This window comes from Mus pahari, chromosome 14 (assembly GCF_900095145.1).
Source record: "Mus pahari chromosome 14, PAHARI_EIJ_v1.1, whole genome shotgun sequence".
In the NCBI taxonomy this organism is placed as follows: Eukaryota; Metazoa; Chordata; class Mammalia; order Rodentia; family Muridae; genus Mus; species Mus pahari.
This window is the reverse complement of record NC_034603.1, coordinates 74,602,379-74,625,189: the sequence shown is the minus strand read 5'-3', so window position 1 is coordinate 74,625,189 and position 22,811 is coordinate 74,602,379. Positions and strand designations below refer to the sequence as shown.

The following is a 22,811-nucleotide window of genomic DNA, read 5'->3' as shown; positions in this document are numbered from 1 at the left end:
AAAAACACCCATCAGAGGCCATCAGCATGCTTACATGCATGTCAACACACACATGTATGTACACATATGTGACACATGCACACCTATCTGACCAATAATCTCTGTTCTCAAGGTTGTACTGTGACACACACACACACACACACACACACACATCCTAATCTTATATGCACCTTAACACATGGGTTAAGGTCAGGTCCCTAGTGAGCAGGTGGGCTCCCCTGTCCTGGAGTTGGCCACTGCGACAGGTGTCTACATAGCCACACCTGTGTCAGGATTTCTAGCACATATTCCCTTTGGAACTGTCCTGGGCCACACCCCTTCCAACACAGCTTACTGCCTCTAGTCTGACTCTTAGAAGAAGGGGTTTTTGTGGTGGTGGCTTCTCCTACAGGATGTGGTTATTAATGTGTGACTTACTGTGTCTGTTGTAGGCCTGTGCTCCCAACCGAATGGTCAGCCAAGCAGCCCGTGCCACACTAAAGACAGAAGGCAACTACGGTGCTGATCAAAGTCTGTTTTTTTCTCCACAGTGTTCCTTCCTGCCGAAATTCTCCATCCACATAGAAACCAAGTATGAAGACAACAAGGGAAGCAACGACAGTGTGAGTAGCCGCTCAGAGCCTCTCTATCCGTGCCTCACCGCAGTCTTGGTCTCCCGGCCCTGGTCTGTGCCTGAGACCTCAGAGAGGCCCTGGCCTGCTGGGACCAGGCATGGGATATCGTATAGTATGGCTTTGCTGTCTTCTAATGTGCCTGTCTTTTCCCCTTTCTGCAATGGAAGTGATTGTAATGAGTGGAGCGGGGACCCAGAAACATCTTAAAACTTCCTGCCCTGAGCAGGATCAAATTCCTTACAGGGCATGGCTGTATTTGTGGGGCAGGCACTATGCTACCTTGTGACTGGCTAGACTGTAAGGAGTGACTGGCAGATGTCAGAGCTGCTGGGCACCTTCTGTGTGATCTGGGGCCATGCCTCTCCCTAAGCCACCTCAGATTAGGTCATCTCCTTAGTGCTGAGAATACAAGATAGCTAATTTAAGAGGGATTTTGCCTGGATGGAGTTTCAGCGGTCCCCCAAGAGGTGACACTCAAAACTGAGTTTTATTAAAGTTCGCCGAAAGAAGACATTCACAGATTCAATTCATTCATTTTTCATTCATTCATTATTCAGCAAGGGGGTATTAAACACCTTCTGTTTATATTACCACATGAATCACTTGGAGACAAGAATGGTGGATGCGATGATACATACCTGTAATCCTAGCACTGGATGTGGGTCGGGGTCGGGGGAGGCACCAGGGAAGAAGATCTCAAGTTTGAGGCTAGCCTGGAGGGTCTCAGAGCAAAGGAAAAAACTAGGCTTATTTCCCAGCTTTCGGATGCCGCCTGTTTACCTAGGGGACCGAGATCATCATTTCTCATAGCCAAAACCATGACACACTAGAAGACCTCCCAGTGTGTGAGGAGTTGCGGCTGGTTACAGGAGCAGTCGGAGGGATGCTTTCTATAAATAATACTGTGGACAGGGATGACCTGTCTGATGCCTAGTTACGTCTGCTTCTTGAATATTAGCTCTTCGGGTGATGGCAAACTGCTTTGTTCTGGTTTGGTTTGGTCTGGTCTCCTGATCTCTTGTTCATAGGTACATGTGATGGTGTGCCTGCATGTGTGTCTGCTTATTTATGAATGGTGCCCAAGTACATGAGTGTTGGTATGTGTGTGTGTGTGTGTGTGTGTGTGTGAGAGAGAGAGAGAGAGAGAGAGAGAGAGACAGACAGACAGACAGACAGAGACAGAGAGAGACACTATGTGTATATGGAGGCCTGAGGTGGATGTCAGTCATTTTCCCTGATTGCTTTCCACCTTATTCTTTGAGGCAGCATCTCTCAGTTGAACCTGGAGCTACCTGATATGGCTAGCCTGACCAGCTCCTTGTTCTGGGAATCTTGTGTCTTCTAAGGAGTAGCTTTACAGGCAGGCTGCTACATCTACTAAGCATTTATGTGAGTTTTGGAGATCCAAACTCCAGTTCTCACAGGTATTTTTTTTTTAAGATTTATTTATTTTATGTATATGAGTACACTGAAGCTGTCTTCAGACACACCAGAAGCGGGCATCAGATTTACAGATGTTCATAAGCCACCATGTGGTTGCTGGGATTTGAACTCAGGACCTNTGGAAGAGCAGTCAGTGCTCTTAGCTGCTGTGCCATCTCTCCAGCCCACAGGTATTTTTTTTAAGTGTTTTAGCCACTAAGCCGTCTTCCCTTACCCAAACTACTTTCTTTTTTTTTTTTTAAACTACTTTCTTTATAAATAAAGTTTTATTGGTATCCAGCTATGCCTGCTCCAGAATTTGTGGAACTTTCCAGAGAGAATAAATATCCCTAGCTGGGGTAGTCTCCTCTCACCAGGTTCAGGAACTCCATCGTGAGCATCACCTCAAGGTGGTTTCACAAAGGCAATGGAGAGGACGGTCCCTATTCACAGCCTGAGTTCAGTGCACTTTGTGGACCAGCTTTATCAAAGCCACGATGGCTACGTCACAAAGGATGCACGCTAAATCTTGGCAAATGGTGACCTTTTCTGATTGGAGAGTTAATGTCCAGTTTTTAAAACTTAAAATACGCACTGAGAAAAGGTCCAAATTAAAAGGAAAGCCAAGAGTGACCCCTTGATTCCGAGCTGAATACCCATATCCCTCTGACTCCCGTTACAGGCTATTAGTGATTCGTTTCCTAACCAGGTCCTCCCAAATTAAATCATACAGTATGCTGTTTTTAACCAGGCATGGCATACCCTTCCCAACTTGATTTTATGTGTGTGTGCATATCTGTTTGTGTATGTGTCTGTGCGTGTATGTGTCTATCTTTCTGTGTCTAGAAGCTGTAGGTCAACATTGTATGTAATTCCCAGTCATTCTCCACCTTATTTTTTGAGAGCACATCTCTCACTGAAAATGGAATTGACATATTCTGCTCGGCAGGCTCAGGCGTCAGCCTGCCTCTGCTTCTCTAGCTCCAAGATGTCAGGCACGTGGCAGGTAGCATGTCCAGCTCTTCTTGTGGGGTGCCAGGGATCCAGACTCAGGTCCTCATGCATGTACTTAACTGAGCCATCTTCTCCCCGGCTCTCACGTACGGTTGGCTACGCTGCCTTCTCTTCGATGCTCTTCTGGCTTCGCGCTGGAGATTGACATGAGCTTGACCCTTTGGGCGTGGCTATGGGCAATCAGAAAAAGCATAGTAAAACTCAGATTCCAGAACTGCTCTTGCTGGCACAGTTGGAGCAAATGTGGGTTTGGGGGTGAGGGGAGACATTAAGAGGGATGTTCCTTGTGCAGAGGACCCGAGTTCATTTTCTAGTGCCCATATTCAGTGACTCACAGCTGGTTATGACTCCAGATCCAGGGGATCTGATGCCCACCATCTAATGTCCCTCCAGGGCACCATCCATGCCATGGGATACAGAAATACATGTAGGCAAAATATAAAATAATAATGAAAATAATTCTTTAATGGTCTTTCCAGCCAGGCAGTGGTGTCACATGCATTTAATCCCAGCACTTGAGAGGCAGAGGTGGGTGGATCTCTGAGTCCGAGGCCAGCCTGGTCTATAGAGTGGATTCTGGGACAGCCAGGGCTACACAGAGAAACCATATCTTGAGAAAAGAAAAACACCTTTTTTCCCTCTCATTCTCTTTTTCTCTGAGCTTCATTTCATATGAGTAAATTCAAACCCGCTCTCCTTGTATAGACGACAGATCCTGACAGATTGACAAGCCCCTACGTAAGGTAGGATTGACTTCCCACCCTGGCCTTTGCCTGACTCTGCTCTTAGTTCTACATGTGTTTCTCCTGGGGCCACTGAAGCAGAGAGCCCTGGCTCCTCTTGATTACATCTCTATGCCTGTGCACCTTTCTCTAAACTGCAGTCAGCAGCAGTTTAATGTTGATCCCAGGAGGGAGAAAAGGGAGGCTCACTCGTGCCCCCAAATCCCAAGTGCATACTTATCTAAGAATAAATGACGACAAGGTAAGTCGTCTAGCCACGGGTTCAAATCCAAAGCCCTGAGAAAGCCCATGCCTTAATCAGGCACATCCTTGTTCTGCCCATGGAGTAAAAAGAAGATGGAGTGTAGGAAGCAGTGCGTTGTATTTCACTCACTATGTATTTAATAAACTCAGTTCACCTGTGCCTTTTGTATGTCTATGGTCTTACCATTCAACTTCCACCCTCATGAGTCTGCCTGCACCGTTTCCACCAGTACCTGCCAGAATTTTAATGAAATGGACGATGATAAGAAGCAATAATTACCTTGAAAGACTCTGGCGATAATCACACTGATTAGCCGCTGAATGGAGTGCATGCTACTATCTTATTACCCATTATCATTTCAGTCATAAATGTGATCCAAAAATCTAGTAAAAACCTTGTCAGGACGACTAGACAACAATATCTTCTCATTAAAGAAGAGACTAGGAAGTGTTTGTGTAAACCTGCAAGCTGTGGTTCCATCAGACCAGACACAGTGGGGAAGTTGTCTTAAATCAAGATGCATTTACTTCATGCACAAACTGATGGGAGTTTTTTAGGCCTTAATTAGAGCTCGGGAGATGAGGCCGAGCCAAGGCAAGGTTCTGTTTGTCCAAGACCATAAATCTGGATTGCAGTCAGTGCCTAGCACTGCCTGGTCCGGCTGCAGGGGAGAACATTCCTGTGACACCTGCTGCAGTGTGCCAACAGGTTAATGGGGGCAGTCTAGCCACCATCGCTTCCTCTTCCAAACAAAGCAGGCACCATGCAAAGTAGCCGTTCTCAGCCCTGGCTGCACGCTGGGCTCACCTAACCTAGCTAGCTTGTTTGTTTGTTTGTTTGTTTGATCCAGGTTAGCCTTGGACTTCATATACACCCAGGCTGGCCTCTCAGCTCCTGGGGCCACAGGTGTGTGTCATCAAACCGAGATCAACTGAGAAGTTGTTTTTTTTTTTTTTTTTTTTTTTTTTGTGTGTGTGTGTGTGTGTGTGTGTGTGTGTGTGTGTGTGTGTGTGTGTAAGAGCATGCATGTGCCATGTGGAGTCAGAGGACACCTAGTAGGAGTCGCCTCTCTCCATCATGTGGGTTCCAGGGATTAGACATCATGCTCAGCAGCAAGTGACCTTTTCTTGCTGGGCCATCTCACCAGCCCTCTCCTGAGAAGTTTTAACTACTTAGTCCCAAATCCTTTGGTGGCAGGTATAGATTGTTCAAACACTCGCTAACACAGAGAATTACGGAGCCCTTCAGAAAGCTGACTTCTCCAAATGGGCTTACCCCATGGCTGAGCCTCATCTCTTCTCTTGGTGGGATATATATAGGACATGCCACTGTCACCCAGCATGACAGCCTAGCAGTGGTCTTCATCATGGCTTCATGTTGAAATCCCGCACAAAACTCAGCAATCCTATGCTGCTGTCCCTGCCCAAGGAACCATGATTTCATTGGTCATAGGTGCCACCTAGGGGTTTGGATTGTTAACCCTAAGTAGATGTAAGAGGCAAAATAAAATAAAATAAAATAAAAATAAAAATCTCAGCACCAGCTATTAAGTGTATAGTCAGTAAGCCAGGCTGTCCAAATGGCTTCGGTTCTGCATACTCAAGAAAGTGGAAGAGTCTCCAAAGGGTCTTTGTGGTCTCGGCAGAGGTAGAGTCCTGTAAGCCTAAGGACCAAGGTTTGTGTGCTGGTTGGTTTTGTGTGTCAACCTGACACAAGCTGGAGTTGTCACAGAGAAAGGAGCCTCCCTCGAGGAAATGCCCCCATGAGATCCAGCTGTAAGGCACGTTCTCAATTAGTGATCAAGGAAGGAGGGCCCATTGTGGGTGGTGCCATCCCTGGGCTGGTTGTCCTGGGTTCTATAAGAAAGCAAGCTGAGCAAGCCAGGGGAAGCAAGCCAGTAAGTAACATCTCTCCATGGCCTCTGCATCAGCTCCTTTCTCCAAGTTCCTGCCCTGTATGAGATCATGTCCTGACTTCCTTTGGTGATGAGCAGCAATGTAGAAGTGTAAGCTGGATAAACCCTTTCCTCCCCAACTTGCTTCTTGGCCATGATGCTTTGTGTGTGCAGAAATACAAACCCTAAGACAGTTTTCATCCCCCAAAACACAGCTAAATGCCAGGTGGGTATAACAGCCTGCCTGTAATCGCCACCTCAGAAGGTGGCTATGGAGCCTCAGGCAAGCAAGCTAAGCTAACTGGACTACCCACATCTAGTAAAAACTAACCACATCAAAGAACTCTGGATTCTAAGGGACCCTGCTGTAAGGACTAAGTTGGAAGGGTGTTCCAAGTTGATCTGGACATTAGCCCATACGCATGTATGCACACAGAGACACAGGTACACTTTCACACTCGGGACTCGGGGAGTGTCTTCTTTCTAGGCTTCTGCTTGTTTCTATTTTAGCAACCATATGTGTCACCAAGGACTTGATTCCTCCCGGAGGTAAGAAGGAGAGGGCATGTCGTTCTTTTCCACGAAATTAAGCTCTCTCACAGAGCTGTCCCTGAAGAAATATTTGCAGTGTAGAGTGTTTAGTCTATATTGTAATGAAAGAAAGCAGAGTTATTCCTTATGAGACGGGCAGATCAATCCACTGCTCACATCCTGTCTTGGACCATAGGTAGATCCCTTGGCCCATCAGAGACTGGGTTTCCTGATCAAGGATTATGATATCAAAATTGCTGGCAAGTGGAGGATTCCTGGAGATGAGTTTTCAGGAAAACACCTCACACAGCAGAAGGTGATGTGCACATGTTGGGCGCCACTCTCAACACACAGTGGGTCAATGGTGTTCTCCTGATGAAACATTGATTTGGTCCAGATTGTCCAGCAAGCACTGTTGATCAACAGTTTGGGAATTTTTGTTGTTCATTATTGGTTTTTTGCTTTGCTATAATCCAAGCCAAGATGGTGGCCTAGGCTGGCCAGGTGGCCAGGTAGGAAACCAGGAGAGATGGATATGGTCTTCAAAACACTTACTTTCTGTTGGAATTGATATGGTGTGTGAGAAAGAGGGGAATGAGGATGACCTTGGGTTTCTTGCTTTAACCTTTGACCTGGGTCAGGGATGGTGTCACGGTTCTTCTGGGGGAACGTTGGAGAGACAGATCCTGAGGGGAGAGTGGAAGGATGTCTGAGGATCCCCTGAGGCGTACAAGAGGAACCAGCAGGTTGGCAGTCAGATGCTTCATGAAGCGACTGTCCACAGAACTTGAATTTGAACTGCCAATCCTCCTGTCTCAGCCAACTTACTTCATTAGCTGGGATTCCACTCCTACACCACCGGGCATGGCTTAAGACTCACTTCCTTTTTAATTTTTATTCAGTTTTTGTCTTTACATGTATCATTGTTTTCACTACAGGTATGTCTGTGCACTGTGTGTACACAGTGCCTGTGTGTATGTCTGTGCGCTGTGTGTACGCAGCCCCTGAGACTGGAGTCAGCGCCAATTTTTTTTAGCTCCTGTGAGGATGCTAGACATCAAACCCAGGCCCTCTGGAAGAGCAGTCAAAGCTCTAACCACTGACCCACCTCCCCAACCACTTAAGATTCCCTTTCAATCACTGAGGTCATTCTTGGTCTCAGGGAATCGCACCATCTCATTTAGTTAACTACAGACCTTATTGGAGAAATCAAATTTCAGTGCAGGGGTGGGAAGGACACCTTTAGGTGAATGACATAAACAGCTTGATGCTTTGACTGACCTCAGCTGGCACTGCCTTGGAGGCGAGGCCAGGACGCCTTTCAGCCTCCGCCCAATTAGCGACCCTGGAGGTAACCAGCTGGAAGACAGAGAACTTGTTGTTTCAGGACAGCTGGGTTTATCCAGAACTGAATCTCACACTGGTGATTGCAAAGTTTATTTCATTATTGCTATTTGCAACATCCAGAGGGCAACACACGGTAATTTATTAACACGTTGTAAAGTGTGCTGAAATTAATTTGTGAAGCAGGAATGCCAGCGGGATCTACAGTACCCAGATTCCTGGTCCCCGAAGATGGTCTGCTCCTTCAGTGAGTTCTAACTAAGGATTAGAGGAGATGAAAAAGCAGCTACTTTATTTTTAGACATGATCTCTAATGTCTTCAACTTTTAGAGTTCCCTTTTTAACCTTAGATTTAAAAAAAAAAAGAATTATTTATCTTATGTATACTGTAGCTATATGCTGCATACTGTCACTGTCTTCAGACATACCAGAAGAAGGCATCAGATCCCATTACAGATGGTTGTGAGCCACCATGAGGATGCTGGGAATTGAACTCAGGACTTTTGGTTGGAAGAGCAGTCAGTGCTCTTAACCTCTGAGCCATCTCTCCAGCCCTTTAACCTTAGTTGGGTTTTTTTGTTTTGTTTTGTTTTGTTTTTGCTTGTTTGTTTGTTTTTGTAGCCAATCACCTACAAAATCCAAAAATTTCTCTAATGAGTCAGTACATATCAAAACAAATACATAAGACTGCATGAAATGCCTTCCTTTTTAGTTTGGAAGAATTTTTTTATCCACGTGGGTCTGTGAAGTGGAAATTTGATGATGTCCCTCAGTCTCTGTCCAAAAGTATCGTTTTGTGCACAATAGAAACACGAGTCTTATTTGATTTCTTATTTATAATACAGTTTGTGGTCTTGAAACTAGATTTTTTTTTTAAAGATGTTTTTCTATTTCTTTTTTCTATGTGTATGAATGTATGGCTGGCATGTATGTATGTGTTCCATATGCATGCAGTACCCATGAAGACCAGAAGAGGGCATACGATTCCTCTGGAATTTTTTGTGGGTGTAAACCAACAAGTAGGTGCTGGAAACTAAATCTAGGTCCTCCACAAGATCACCCTGTGCTCTGAACTCCTGGGCCAACTCTCTAACCCCTTCAGAGATGGATATTTAAAATAACAGCAATAACAACAAACGGAGAATGGTCATTCACACCTATCACCCCAGCAAGTAGGAGTCTGCCGCAACCGGCTTGCCGTAAGTTTACAGCCATATAATGGCTACATGGTTCTCAGCCAACCCAGACTACAGAATGACGCCCTATCTCAAACAAGTAAACGAGCAAACAGACATGAGCCTAACAAAGGTCTGTCCAGGGTAAAGGTCAGCCCTCCTAAGCAGAGGTACTGTCACAATGCCAACCAGAATTATAACTCATCCTTACTAATACATGCAGCTTCAATTAGCACTTGTTTTTCCTTTGGCCTCTTTCAACCATGTTGTGATAGATCGGAAAAGGCCTGCCTCTGCTGGCTGCTACCAGTTTTACAAAAACAAGTAACCAGACTGGCCCCAAGCCACATAGGCTAAGAGAGAAAGGTGAGGCATAGTTGAGAAACTGCCAAGTAGGAGGGGCACTCGGGGTCTGGATGACAGTGTTACAATGTTGTCACTACCCCAGCAGTGAGGAGCTAACAGCCGGTGCTAAAACAGAGCACCACAGAGCAGACATCCTGCCCTTTCAGTTTTGTTCAAGGGGTTCCACCTTGATTCCACCGTCACCTCACCAGTCCCACCAGGTGCAGAGTTCACATCACACAATATGGGAACATATACATATGACAATATAAAAAGACATGATATGCCTTCCATTGTGACCCACTGAAGGGCTACACCCTCACTTACAGGTGAGCCTTTCCTGGGTTATGTTTATCCTACATTCAATCAGGGTGAGATAAACAGACACATGCACCAGAAGTGGCAGCTACAAGAGTCTGGAACTATTGGGTTTTTGAACCAGGGACTCACTTTGTAGACCAGCTGGCCGCAAACCTGTAGCAGTCCTTCTACCTCAGCCTCCCAAGTGCTGGGGTGACAGGAGTGCACCCCCACTCCCAGCTTTTATAGTCTAGACACCCAGCATGTAGTAGATCATACTGAAGGAATAGGCCGTGCTTGTCCTAAATTGATTATAAAATCAAAATGGGGGGGGGGGAGTCCAAAAAATAGGACAAATTTTGATCAAAGAACAAAAATGGGAATTTTCATCTTTCTCTTCGTGACACAGAGAAAGTAGAGCTGGCTGTTACATAATACATCAGGTTTGATCCTTGGAGCTTACAGGGTAGAAGGAAAGACCTGACCCCCATCAGTTTTCCTCTGACCTTCACGGGTACACTGCGTACATGCATCACGGGTACACTGCGTACATGCCTCATGCTCATAGGCACATGATAAATAACCTAATTCAAAATTTTAAAGTAACTTAGGAATGGTTTGCTTATGGATTATTTACATATTATATAACCAATTTTATTTTTAAAATATACAGACAGCAGTTTTACTGTGGTGGTCAGCCTGGAATAGGAGCAGAAGGGACTCTCAGCTGGATCTTATATGTGGGGGTTTCCTTAAATAGCCCAGGTTGGCCTCAAACTCACTGCATAGCCCAGGCTGGATTTGAATTCATGTTTCTCCTCCCTTTGTCCCCCAAGAAGTAGGACTACAGTTGTGAAGTGCCATCACAGACTTACTTTTTGAATTTTGGAAAAGGTACCCGTTCAAGTCTTATTCCATGAGATGTGACATGCCTGCCCTCCAGCCTTCTAGAATCCATTCTTACCCCCATCCACTAGATTTGCAATTGTTTTCCAAATATTTGTCTATTTTTTTCCCCTCACAAGAGACCTAATTGCTGTGGGAAACCACTGTTCCTCACTTTAATAAAAACAAAGCTTGCCTTTCTTGTTATTTACCTAGATCTTTCTGTTTATGTTTATGGAGCCGTTTTTGGTCCTTCTGTGAAAGGATTGATCGTGACAGATGGTAGCCAGCAACCTTTGGGTCTTGGAGCATTTTGGACGAGGACACTTTAGGAGTCTGCCAAAAGCTAGCAGCTGGCCAGCCCCACTAACCAGAGTCATGTCCCAAGTTTGGCGAAATCATTGCCTAGCCTTGGGCCAAACAGGGATAGACCAGGGCTCTGCAGTGAAGAATCCATGAGAGCGTATCAGACAGAGCATCCCAGATGACAAACGAGGAGACGCGGCTCAGGTCAGAGGACTCAGGAGAGGATCCAGTGCGATGACTCAGTCCCAGTCAGTGGTGGGTCTGCCCTTTGACTTCAGTCATGGGAAACGGCTGGAGAGTTAGGGTCTTGCTTGCAGCTCTGTGAAAGTGACCTGGGTCGTTTCTAAAGCCTGCAGCCCCTCATTCTCCTCACCGTGCTGGGGCATCCTGAGAGACATCCCCCTCTCTCTTTTTGGTTTTTGGGTCTCTCTGTGCAGCCCTGGCTGTCCTGGAACTCACTCTGTAGACCAGGCTGGCCTCGAACTCAGAAATCCACCTGCCTCTGCCTCCTAAATGCTGGGATTACAGGCGTGCACCACCACGCCTGGTGAGACCTTTCTCTTGACTTCACTTCACCAAGCAGGAGGATGGTGTGAGGTCATTGGTCCAAGTATCAGACCCTCTGTAATGTGACTTCTTGCCAAGAAGAAAGGCATTATGGCCTTATATTCAGTTCTTCTTTGGGTCTTGCGCACCTTGAAAGGACCCTGTTTGGCCCCACCCCCTCATCCCTCTGTCAATCAAGCCAGTGCCCAACAGTATAGAGGCAGGAGAGTGAAGGGATGAAGGGCACAGGGTCTGGAATTGGATCTGTAGGACTTCCGTCCAAGACGGGACACTTAGCAGCTGGCTTAGACCTGTTCTTCATTTCTTTCATGTCCTTGTCACTTGGCTGGATGGTTCTGAGTCCTGAATATCTTACAGCTGTAGAACAAGCTAACCATGCAGTGTGCTCAGTGTGGACTTCAGTGCACATACCAGGTCTATAATGAAGCTTTGATGTGTCATCAGTTCTATGTCACTGTTTTTCAAGTTTTAGCAGCCCTGGGATAAAATGTTAATGTCGATAGCATCTTGTAATTATGACAGCACCTTCCTTCTCTCTGGTCCAGCGGTGCTGTCTTGGGTTCCACACAAGTTCATCCCACCTACCTACTCTCTGAGAGGATGTTGAGTGACCTTGGCAAGTGCATCAATTAGTTGCTTTTTAATATTCTTTTTCTTCTTGTTTATTTCCTACACGTGTATATTTATTTATACGCTTGTGTGTGCCGTGCTGATAGCGATCAATGGACAGCTGTGGAACTCCGTCTTCTCTTTAGCAGCAAGCTCTTTTGCCCACCAAGCCTTCTCACTAGCCCTAAAGACCTATTTCTAATCCCTCGGCCTTCATAGTTAGCTGACTAAATATAAAGTTCACGGCGTCGCCTCTAAAAATGGTTCCATCCTCTTCCCAGCCCCTCAGCTCGAGGGTCAAAAATGCCTTTGGAATATACAGACCATTCTGTGGAGTTATTTTAATTATCTTAATTATGCTGGCCAAGCTATTAATAAATATGTGTTGGAAAGCATCAGCTAAATGCTCTGATGGACTGGATGTGAGGCTGCACGCCCGACATCTTGGCAGTCAGGATGCTGAAGCATCATGGAGGGTCAGAAGTTAGAGGCCAGCCTGGGGTATGGGGCAACACACTGTCTTAGGGCAAAATAAAAAATAAAAAAAAGTAAATAAATTATGCAATTAATATTGTAAAATTATATAAAATAAATACATAAGTTAGTACCATCACAGAATAGACACTTGGGGACAAAAACCAAGTAAATGGCACTTGGTGCTGAAGGATTTTGTTATCATTTATACTGAAGTCCAAAGATCTGTCCTGGGTTTCTTGCTAAGTCAACTTCCCCTTAGTTGCAAGGCAGATCAAGTGAATTAATGAAGTGCAATAGAAGCAATACAGAGAACCTTCCTTAGGAGTGAAGGATTGCAGGGAGCTATATTTTTTTTTTCTAGTAACATTATTTTGATCTATAGGGGAACCCTGCTTGCGGCACACAGCTAAATTTACTCAGAACCATCTGGGTCTCTTGGAATAGACCAGATACCAGTTGCACACATGGCATGCTTTTGTTGGGGGCTTTCTATCATAGCAAACAATCTCGCCGTGGCTGGGGGCGTTTCTCTGAGGTGGAACATGTGCTCAGCAAGTGTTGGTGTTCCCTACTCAATCCCTAGCAGAGCAAATTGCCCTTTATAGAAAGGAACTGGGCAGGCGAGATGGCTCAGCCTGCAAAGACACTCGCTCACAAGGAACTCAAGCCTGATGGCCTGGGTTTGACCCCCAGAAATGAGAGAACTGACTCAAAACAATGGTCCTCAGAGGTCACAGCCACACTGTGGCATGTGCAAACCTGCCTACCAACACAGCAGCATCAACAACAACAACAATAGATAAACAGTTGTTTTTTAATTTAAGAGAATCACAAGTCAGACATTGTATCACATAACTGTAACCTCAGCTCTGGGGAGGTAAGGGAGACAAGAGGATCAGAAGTTCAAGGCCGGCGGGCATGGTGGCGCACGCCTTTAATCCCAGCACTCGGGAGGCAGAGGCAGGCGGATTTCTGAGTTCGAGGCCAGCCTGGTCTGCAGAGTGAGTTCCAGGACAGCCAGGGCTACACAGAGAAACCCTGTCACGAAAAANNAAAAAAAAAAAAAAAAAAAAAAACCTAAGAAGAGGGAGGGGGAGGGAAGGGGGAAGTTGAAGGCTAGCCATAGCTATTCAGCAGTTTGAAGTGAGCCTGAGCTACCTAAGACCCTGTCTCAAAGAACCAAATAAGAAAGGAACCATGGGATCTAGAGGCTGTCGACGTTGTGCTAAGCACTCATGCGTGCACACTTCGTCCTTTGCCTCAGGTCTGTGATCACTGTTCAGAAGAAACACTTCCCTCGTCTGCTAATGGTAAGAAGCTGATCAATGATTCCTATGTGCAGATTTTTAAACGAATTTGTCTGTGTGTGTACATCATGTCATGGCTTAGGAGTGGAAGTCAAAGGGCAACCTGCAGGCATCGGTTGTCTCCACCATGTGGGCCCTGGAATCAAACTCAAATCATCAGGCTTGGTAGCAAATGCTTTTACAGATAAACCATCTCACCAGCCCATGATTGTGGATTTTGTAGAGATGTGTGTGTGTGTGTGTGTGTGTGTGTGCACACGTGCGCGTGTGCGCATGCGCGCGCACGATCACATTTGTTTCCACAACTGCCTTAAAAACTGTAGCTTCAGTTTCTCACTTTTGTAAGTTTATACCATGGAGTATTGAGGGGCAAACACACACACAATAAGTAAAATTTCTTGTAAAATAAGGCATTGTAGCATAAAAGCCTTTGCACCTCAGAATGGTAGGACCTCCTTCCTTTTGCTCTATGCTGTCCCAAGCCAGGCCCTTTACCCACAATCAGTGACTGGGCAAAGTCAAGACATCTTTTTTTTTAGGTGAAGTATTCAGAGGCTTCTAAAGGGTGTTCCTGTTACCGTGCAGGCTAACGGACTTGAAGGATCCCACCAGGTCTCAGGGCCTTCCTTCCATAGCTGCCTTCAGAGATGCATTCAGACCTCTGTCTGCAGACCCTGACTTACTTGTGGTTTTTATACCTGTTATTCTAAACCGACAAGGGTTAAAGACATTTCCCTTGGGTGCTTCATTCACTGGAGACCCAGTGAGTGTTTACACTTTAAAGACTCGCCCCCTTTGACTTTGATTATTGCCATGGATCATCTTTTGAATGGTATTGAATGTTTAGAATCTGGGCTGGAGAGATGGACCACCATTTAAGGGCATTTGCTGCGCTTGCCAAGAACCAGAGTTCAGTGTTCAGCACCCACATAGTGGTTCACAGCAGGCTAAGACAGGTAGATCTTTGTGAATTCCAGGTCAGTCCGATCTACATAAAAGTTCCAGGCCAGCCAGGACTGCAGAGTGAGACCTGTCTCAAAAAGAGGAAAGGCTAGACGTCCCCTGAAGGATGCCCAGGGTTGTTCTTTGGCCTCTGTATGTGCATGTGCACACCCCGAATAAGCACACAGGCAATCAATATTAAAATGAAGCCGTGTCTGTCAATCTTTTACCACCTAGGGGTCTTGATCAGGTTTCTTTGTCTCTGCTGGTTAAGGAATTAAAAGGCAGGAAACGTCTTCTACACAGCAGTGGAGAAATCTCAAATGCTGCAAAAGGGAGCAAACAGAACGACCAGTTGAAGAAAAGCTTTTACTGGGAGAACACAGCAGGCACACAGAGAAAGAGACCCTCCGAGAACCAGAGGTGGGACTCAAATGCCAAAATCCAGTCTTTTCTCAAGGGCTGGCAGGGTTCAAAGACTCTGAAGGCTTCTCATTGAACCTGGCGCTCCATGATTTGCTAGACTGGCCAGCAGGCCCTCGGGGGTCCTCTCAGCCCCACCTTGCCTGCATGTCTCCTGTCCCTTATCCTTGGTTTGGTCCACTTGAAGAAAGGTAGGGTGACTGACTGGCTCACAACTGTTGTATAAACATATCCTGATCTGGCCTTGAACTCCTTGGGCCAGTCCACCCGCAGGTGGCCGGCTGATGGGAGAGGGAGCCCAGGGGGCCTTTGTCTCAGATCAGGAGGGCGAGGAAGAAGCTGACCACCTTAGAAGGTCCCCATCTCTATTACCAGCCTTTCTTACTTAGTCCTCTATTAGTATGACCTTTCTCCCTGTGTCCCAGGGAGTCTGGCCTACTCCTAGCCCCTCAGAGCAAAGACATGGTTGGTCCATCTTTGGATTTGTAGAGCTAAGGAGAGCACTGGCCTCAGGGTCAATCCTTTAGAGTTAATTGGTTTTTTTCCCCACAGTTGAGTAGCAATAGCACCCAATAAGGAATTTTCTTAATGGCTTAAGAGACTGTGGTTGGAACGTCTGTGTCCCTACCCTCTCAGAATTCTGGTTGAAATCCTACCTGAGCCCTCCAAGGCACTAGACATGATCAGGTCTTAAGAATGAAACTGAGAAGGGTCCCTGCATTTGTTAAAAACCTCAGGAATTCCTTACCCCTTCCACCAAGGGAGACCACAGCAGAGGATGTCATTGTGTGTAAATCAGTCTTAACCGGGGCTTCCCAGCCGCTAGGATTGTGAGAGATATACCACCCCCCACATTATGTACAAATCACCCCATTTCAGGGAATTTGCTACAGCTGCCTAAACACACGAAGGCAGGAGAGGTGGTGAGTTCAGGCTGAAGTGCTCACACAGCGAATGGCACTAGGAACCAGTAGGAAATTGGATCCATAAGTCTGAGGCTGAGCGACAGAGGGACAGAGGGCAAGCCCTCAGAAGTCACAGGGTTACTTTTGAAGCTGTAGGAATGAAGAAGATGGATGAGAAGGAGCCGCTCTGAAAGGTAGAGGAAGAAAGGGGGGGTGTGAAGGTCACAGACCCTGTGGGCACTGACAACGTTCAGTGAGCACAGCGTTTAGGGGGTCCTGAGGGATGGGGTGGTAAGGTCATGAGTAACCTTTATGACAGGAAGGTGACATAGTGGAGCAGAAGCCAGTTTGCAATGAACCAAAGAGGAATTTCCAAGTAGCAGGCTGTGAAAGGAAAGGGACAAATCAGGTTGGAAGGGGACAGAGGGAAGGGAGACGCCTCTCCCAAGCTTACCTTCTGGGTAAGAAACACATTCACATTCCGGGGCCTCTTCTCTGCCCCATACACACAGCAATGACTAATAAACATGCCCAACGAGGGCTGGGCAGCTCACTTGGTAGAGCGTGCATGGCAGACACAAAGTGCTGGGCTCCATTAAATGGAGAAATGATAGCCTATACAGGTTACCCCCACACTCGGGAGTCCAAGGTGCTAGCCTGGGCTACATAACAAACTCGAAGCCAGCTTGGGCTACATGAGACCATGTCTCAAAAGCAGAACAAACAAAAATGCTCAGAGACTATTAATATTCGGAACAGGAAGAGCTGAATGCATTTTCTAGGATGGAAGAGGCACAATTGCTTATAGTTTCCTTTGGACAATGATGGTGGCTGACATTATGGAGCACATAAGATCCAGGTGCTAGTCTGTGTGTGTCTCCTGTGTTAATTCCTGGGTGCTTGGGTAGCCCTGGGAGATAAGCATTTAATATTGGAGTAAACTGGAAAAGTGAGATCAGATCTCTTGCCCAAGGTCACCCAGCTAGGTGTTGAGACTGGAACAGCCTGGCTACCATCTAATCGCTCTGTAACTGCTAAAAAGATACATGAAGATAACTCCATAGCTAGATACAGAGTATCATAAAAATAATATCTTTCAGAGTTCTTTAAAGACTTCTTAGGAAGAAAGATGGCTCATCTGAAAGGGAATGATATATTGCCTTCATGGTGTATCTCATTCCATTGTCTGATGCTATAACTGAAGATCACAGGGTGGGCAATTTATAAAGAATAAAGGTCAATCTAGTTTACAGTTCTTAAGGCTAGGGAGTCCCCGGGTGTGTTGTATGATACTGTGAGGTCCTGGTGCCTGCTGGGACCGTCTGCAGCATCCTGAGGAGGCAGGGGCATCTCCTGGTGAGGCAGAACCGTATGGCTTAAGTTTCCTCATTTGTGAAGCTGCCTCTTTTCTCCCTAATCCCAAAGTCTCATCTCCAGATACCATAGAGGCTCAAACTTTCATCCTCATGATGCCACAGATTTCAATTTCAATGTAAGTGCAGATATGGACACTGAAATGTTATCACGATGGCTTTTCATTGTAAAAGCATGAAGTCAAGGAAGGGTGGTACGATGTTTGTCTTAAACTAAACTAGGAGCCAATGAGATGGTTCAGCAGGTAAATGGTGCCTGCTACCAAGCCTCATGACCTGGGCCCAGTCACTGGGGCCCAAATGATGGAAGGAGGGAACCTGTTCTTGAAGTTTGGCCTCTGACCTCCACATACACATCAAGATACAGTGATGAGTGTGCACACACATACACACACACACTTGAAATTAAATAAAGTGTGAAAAGGTAAATCAAGTGGGGCAGAGGTAGTACAGGGAGGTTGCTCAGTGGGTAGAGTGCTTGCCCAGCATACACAAAAGCTCTGGGTTGATCTCAGGCATTCCATACGACCACACATACATCTGGACACAGAGATGCTCACCACCTCTATTCCAGTACTCAGCGGGGAGAGGCAGAGAATCAGAAGTTCAAGGTCATCCTCAACTACATGGAGAGTTTGAAGCCAGCCTAGGCTACATGAAACCCTGACTACATATATACATACATACATGCATACACACATACATACATACATACATACATGCATACATGCATACATGCATACCACACAAACCAACCAGGATACGAGAAACAAATGTGAACCCAGGCTGGCCTCAAACTCCTTTTGTGGCTAGGATGACTTTCTGAACATCTGGCCCTCCTGCGTCTTCCTCTCCAGTGCCACAACCCTAGCAACACTGGGGAAGGGATTCAAGGCTTCATGCATGCTAGGCTACACTATGACACAACTGAGCTACATTCCCAACCCCTGACATTAGCCCCTCATGGTAAGATACTAAAGATAAAGGACCCAACAGGCCAGAATTTGGAGGAACCATCTCTGGAAGCCAGATAGTGAGTGTTCTTCATGATAGAACACGTCGAGATAGTTCCTCTTCCAGGGAGAGGAAAAAGTCAGAGGGCAGGGCAGATACGGGGGTGGGTGGGGGGGGGGGGGGGGAAGGGGGACGGAAACCAGTTAGCTTGTGCACAGTGGCCTCTAGCTTCAGGCATGTGGGAAGAAGTCATCTAGAGAAGAAGCCAAGAAAGAGGTTTTCAGGAGCGTGGTGAAGCTTAAAGGTGACTGGTGAGAAACTGGTGACTGAGAGGAGGAAACCGCTCCTTTGGAAGTCTCCGCAGCCTGGTGATTTGGGCAGCTGTGGTTGGTGGTGCCGCCAGCCTGCTGGCCTGTCCCTTCCCCAGCTGGGCTCTGCATTTCTGCGTAGGAGCACAGGAAACGTTCTCAAGTTAGTCGAGGAGTTGTTTGCAGGGTGTGGGAAATTGAGTAGGCCAAGGTCAGAATGAGCCTGCAAGCCCAGCCCGAGTCTCTTGGGGACCGGAGGGTTCAGGGAGGTGACAGGAAAGGTATCCTGGGATTGACCTTGAAGTTGGACTTGGAAGGGGAGTAAACAGTGTCTGGGCCTCAGGAGGGGGGAGGAGGTTGTAGCGATAGATGGGAAGATCACGGAAGATAGGGGAGCCCGTGAGCAAGGTCAGCTGACGTGGGAGAAAGCGAAGGTCAAGGGAGGAGAAGGCTGGCCTACGTCAACAGTGGCTGGTCCAGTGCCGTCCTCAGTAAGGTCCCACTGACAGACCAAAGGAATCCCCCTGCACAGCCAAGGAGTACTGGCTGCTTTCATATCAGAGTGTGGGTGAGGGGTTTCCCAAAGCATGGGTGACCCCCAAAGTAGCCCCACTGGATACACTTTCTGGTGTGGATGGATCAGGGCTCCCCATAACTATATAAGATTAGTGTCCCCTAGGCCATATGCAGTTAGGGCAGAATCATATACACACTGCTGAGAGAAGTGTCTGGAATCTCACGTGAGGGTCCAGTGACCTCCTCACCTCCCTCCTTGATGGAGCGCCGAGTCCCAAAGCATGATTGTGATGGATTCTTGCAAGCAGGCACAACGGGTTGGATAAGAATGGTGGCTCTTCTGCTCAGAGGGTAGCGCCTCACAATGGTTAAGGGTCAAAGTGGTCCATAGATAGCATCAGCAGGGACAGAGGGCAAGAAAGCAGGGGGTAGATTGCTGAGGGCCGTCATGACATGCTATCAGTGACGGGTGACTCTTATCATGTGCTTTTGGGTTGTTGGATTCGTTTATTTGTTTGTTTGTTTCTCCTAAAGAATCTTTGTAACTGTTTTCTGGATTGGTGATTTCAAATGTTACAACTTCTTCAACATCAAGCCCCTGCAGACTCTAGCCTGCCCCCTCCACCACAGCCTCTCCATGCAGTTGGACAATCTGAGCAGTAGTCCCAGAACTTGGTAGTCCTCAGAGTCCAAAGTCATGGCCGTTGGCTTACCTGGGAGACAGTGCCAGGGCCCCACCTAAAGGCCCTTCTGTTAAGTGCAAAGGGAGCTAGCAGGCTCAAGTCAGAGAGGGGAAGGCGCTCCAGCCATCCCAAAGGAGGGAGTGACTTCCTCTAGGATACAGGGGCAAGAATGAGGCGGCCGAGGGGATGATGGTTCATGTCAAAGATGATAATAGCATCAGTGTCGGCAGAGAGGCAGAGAGTCCTACTGGACAAGACCAAGCATCCTGCTCCCCGGCTAAACCACATCCCCAACCCTGCTCCTCGGTTTTTTAAAAGCCTGGTCCAAGGTTTACATCCTCGTTGTGAGGAAAGGGAGATCTGTCTTCCCCATCTTACAGAACCTGTTCTTGGGTTTTTTTGTTTGTTTGTTTTTTTGTTTTGTTTTTTTTTGGTTATGTTTTGTTTCTGTTTGTTTGTTTGTTGTTTTTAATAATGGGTTTTTTTTTTCCCTCCTTGCAAGTTTTCTAAGGCTGTAAGAATTCCTGAAAACACACTGGCAATCACATGGCCTCTTGCTTTTCAGTAACAATCACTAGGGATTCTCAGAGGTTTCGTGTCCCTCGAGGGAATGCTTGTCCACTTCATCTTCAGAACAATGGCTTTGCAGCCATGTCTTAGGCTTTTCTACATCTTCAGGCATGGATGAGGGACACAGGTAGGTCATCTTAAATCTGGCTCAGGGCAGACTTTTTTTGTTTGTTTGTTTTTCGAGACAGGGTTTTTCTGTGTAGCCCTGGCTGTCCTGGAACTCACCCTGTAGACCAGGCTGGCCTCAAATTCAGAAATTCGCCTGCCTCTGCCTCCCGAGTACTGGGATTAAAGGCATGTGCCACCACGCCTGGCATCAGGGCAGACTTTTAAAGTGAGAAAAGGCTGCGGTTGATATGTGAGGTGTGAGTCCCTCAAGGGCACAGATGCTGCCATCTGATCCTCCTGCAAGGGATTAAGAGGGTGGCGACATCCAGCTTTGATATTTAGAGGTGGACTTTTGAGGGGTCCTTAGGAATAGACTAAGTCTTCAGTGTGGGTCCCTGTGATTAAAACATAAAGATATGGGGCTGGAGAGATGGCTCAGCGGTTAAGAGCACTGACTGCTCTTCGGAAGGTCCTGAGTTCAATTCCCAGCAACCACATGGTAGCTCACAACCATCTGTAAATAGATCTGGCGCCCTCTTCTGGAGTGTCTGAAGACAGCTACAGTGTACTTACATATAATAAATAAATCTTAAAAAAAAAAAAACAAAAAACAACATAATGGTATTATGAAAGAGAAGGACCCCCCCCAACACACACACACACACACACACACACACACTCTGCCTCTTGCCATGTAATACTTCCTGTACTTCCTGCCTCCGTAGAATTGCTGCTAGTAAGAGACTGAAGCGGCCATAGGTACCTCTAGAGAGTCACAAGCCAGAACCAATAAGCCTGTACACACACAGACACACTAGAAAACAGAGAAGGCAAAGTCCAAAAATCCTCTGGTCAAAGTATCCCTCTCCCTCTCCCTCTCCCTCTCCCTCTCCCTCTTTCCCTCTCCCTCTTTCTCTCTCTCTCTCTCTCTCTCTCTCTCTGTGTGTGTGTGTGTGTGTGTGTGTGTGTGTGTGTGCCATAGAGGCTTCTGTGTAGGACGGCTCGTTCTCATTTCTTCATAAGCTTTCTTTCCTAGCTTGCAGGTATTTCATTATAGTAACACAGAACAGGCTAAGCCAGAAGCAGCAGCTAATACATGGCCTGGGGTGGAGAGGTGGAAAGAGAGAGGGGAAAAAAAAAAAAAGAGGATCTGGGTGAGAATGCCACAGTAGGAAAGAAAGTCTGGCCCCAGAGACCCAAAGGCAAAGGAAATAAGTTAAAAATAAAATAAAGCTGAGGATAAACCTGAGAGCTCCTTGGCAGGATCAAAGCCGAGTAGGAAGCCCTGTTCCTAGAGACCCATGTCCGAGCAATTTATTTTTCCTAACCTCTCGGTCCCCACGTGCCTCGCCAGCCGAGATCAAGTGACAAAGGACATCTCAAAATACCCACAGCCAAAGCCACTCAGCATATCTCCCAGGTGGAGGAAGACAACCATTTCTGAGAGGCTTTGTCGAGAACCGCTGATGGATTTTCCAGCGTCCAGCCAAGTCCTTGGGCACTTGTCACCTGCCAGCTGGCCACTGCCTTCCAGCCTTGGACTAGATCTCTGTCCTGGCTAGAGACCCCCCCACTGGGTGCTCGTGGCTTCCTCTGGTTTTGCATCTCCCTCCTGGAACCCTCCCGACCTTTTGTTAATGAAGATCTTAGCAAGGGGGAAATTGCATTAGTGGCTCATAATCTTGGGTCAGGGCTCTAAATTGTGTTAGTTGGTAAGTAAGGGTAGCATTGGAAGTCTGTGTTTGTGGTGAGCTATTCCTGAGGACCGTAATGGACCGTAAAATAATAAAGAATGGGCAGGAAGACGGCTCTTAAAACCAGATTGGCCACTCAGGCGGTACCAGGCAGAGCAAGGCTTCTGCCCTGTATCAGGATGGAAGGAAGCAGGGCTCTTGGTAGGTCCCAAAGATACAGAATGATGCCTGACACTTGCAGTACCCTATATATCATCTCAGTTAACATTCACAGCAACATGTAAGGGGGGCTTGCTGTGGGTGCTCTCACTGCTTTTAAGACATGTGTGTGCACATATGTGTATATGTATATATGTGCGCATATATACATACACACTCCTGGCTCAGCAAGGGGTGGTGGAGTACTCCCCTCAATACCACACACACACACACACACACACACACACACACACACACACGCGCGCGCGCGCGCGCGCGCACATATGCCTTGTCCAAGGCTGCACAGCTAACAATTGACAGAACTGGTTGCCACAGCCTTTTTTTTTTTTTTTTTTTTTT

At 46.8% G+C, this 22,811-nt stretch overlaps 1 protein-coding gene across 5 annotated transcripts in view; it reads left to right on the top strand.

The window, feature by feature from the left end:
• The window catches only part of Pitpnc1 (phosphatidylinositol transfer protein cytoplasmic 1), a 266,327-nt gene that overhangs the window by 175,722 nt on the left and 67,794 nt on the right, over window positions 1-22,811 (top strand). For all 5 annotated transcript variants that reach the window (XM_021212531.2, XM_021212530.2, XM_029546167.1 and 2 more), the window contains exon 5: window positions 531-602. In XM_021212531.2, coding sequence (XP_021068190.1) covers window positions 531-602 — 72 coding nt within the window. The remainder of the gene's footprint in view (window positions 1-530; window positions 603-22,811) is intronic.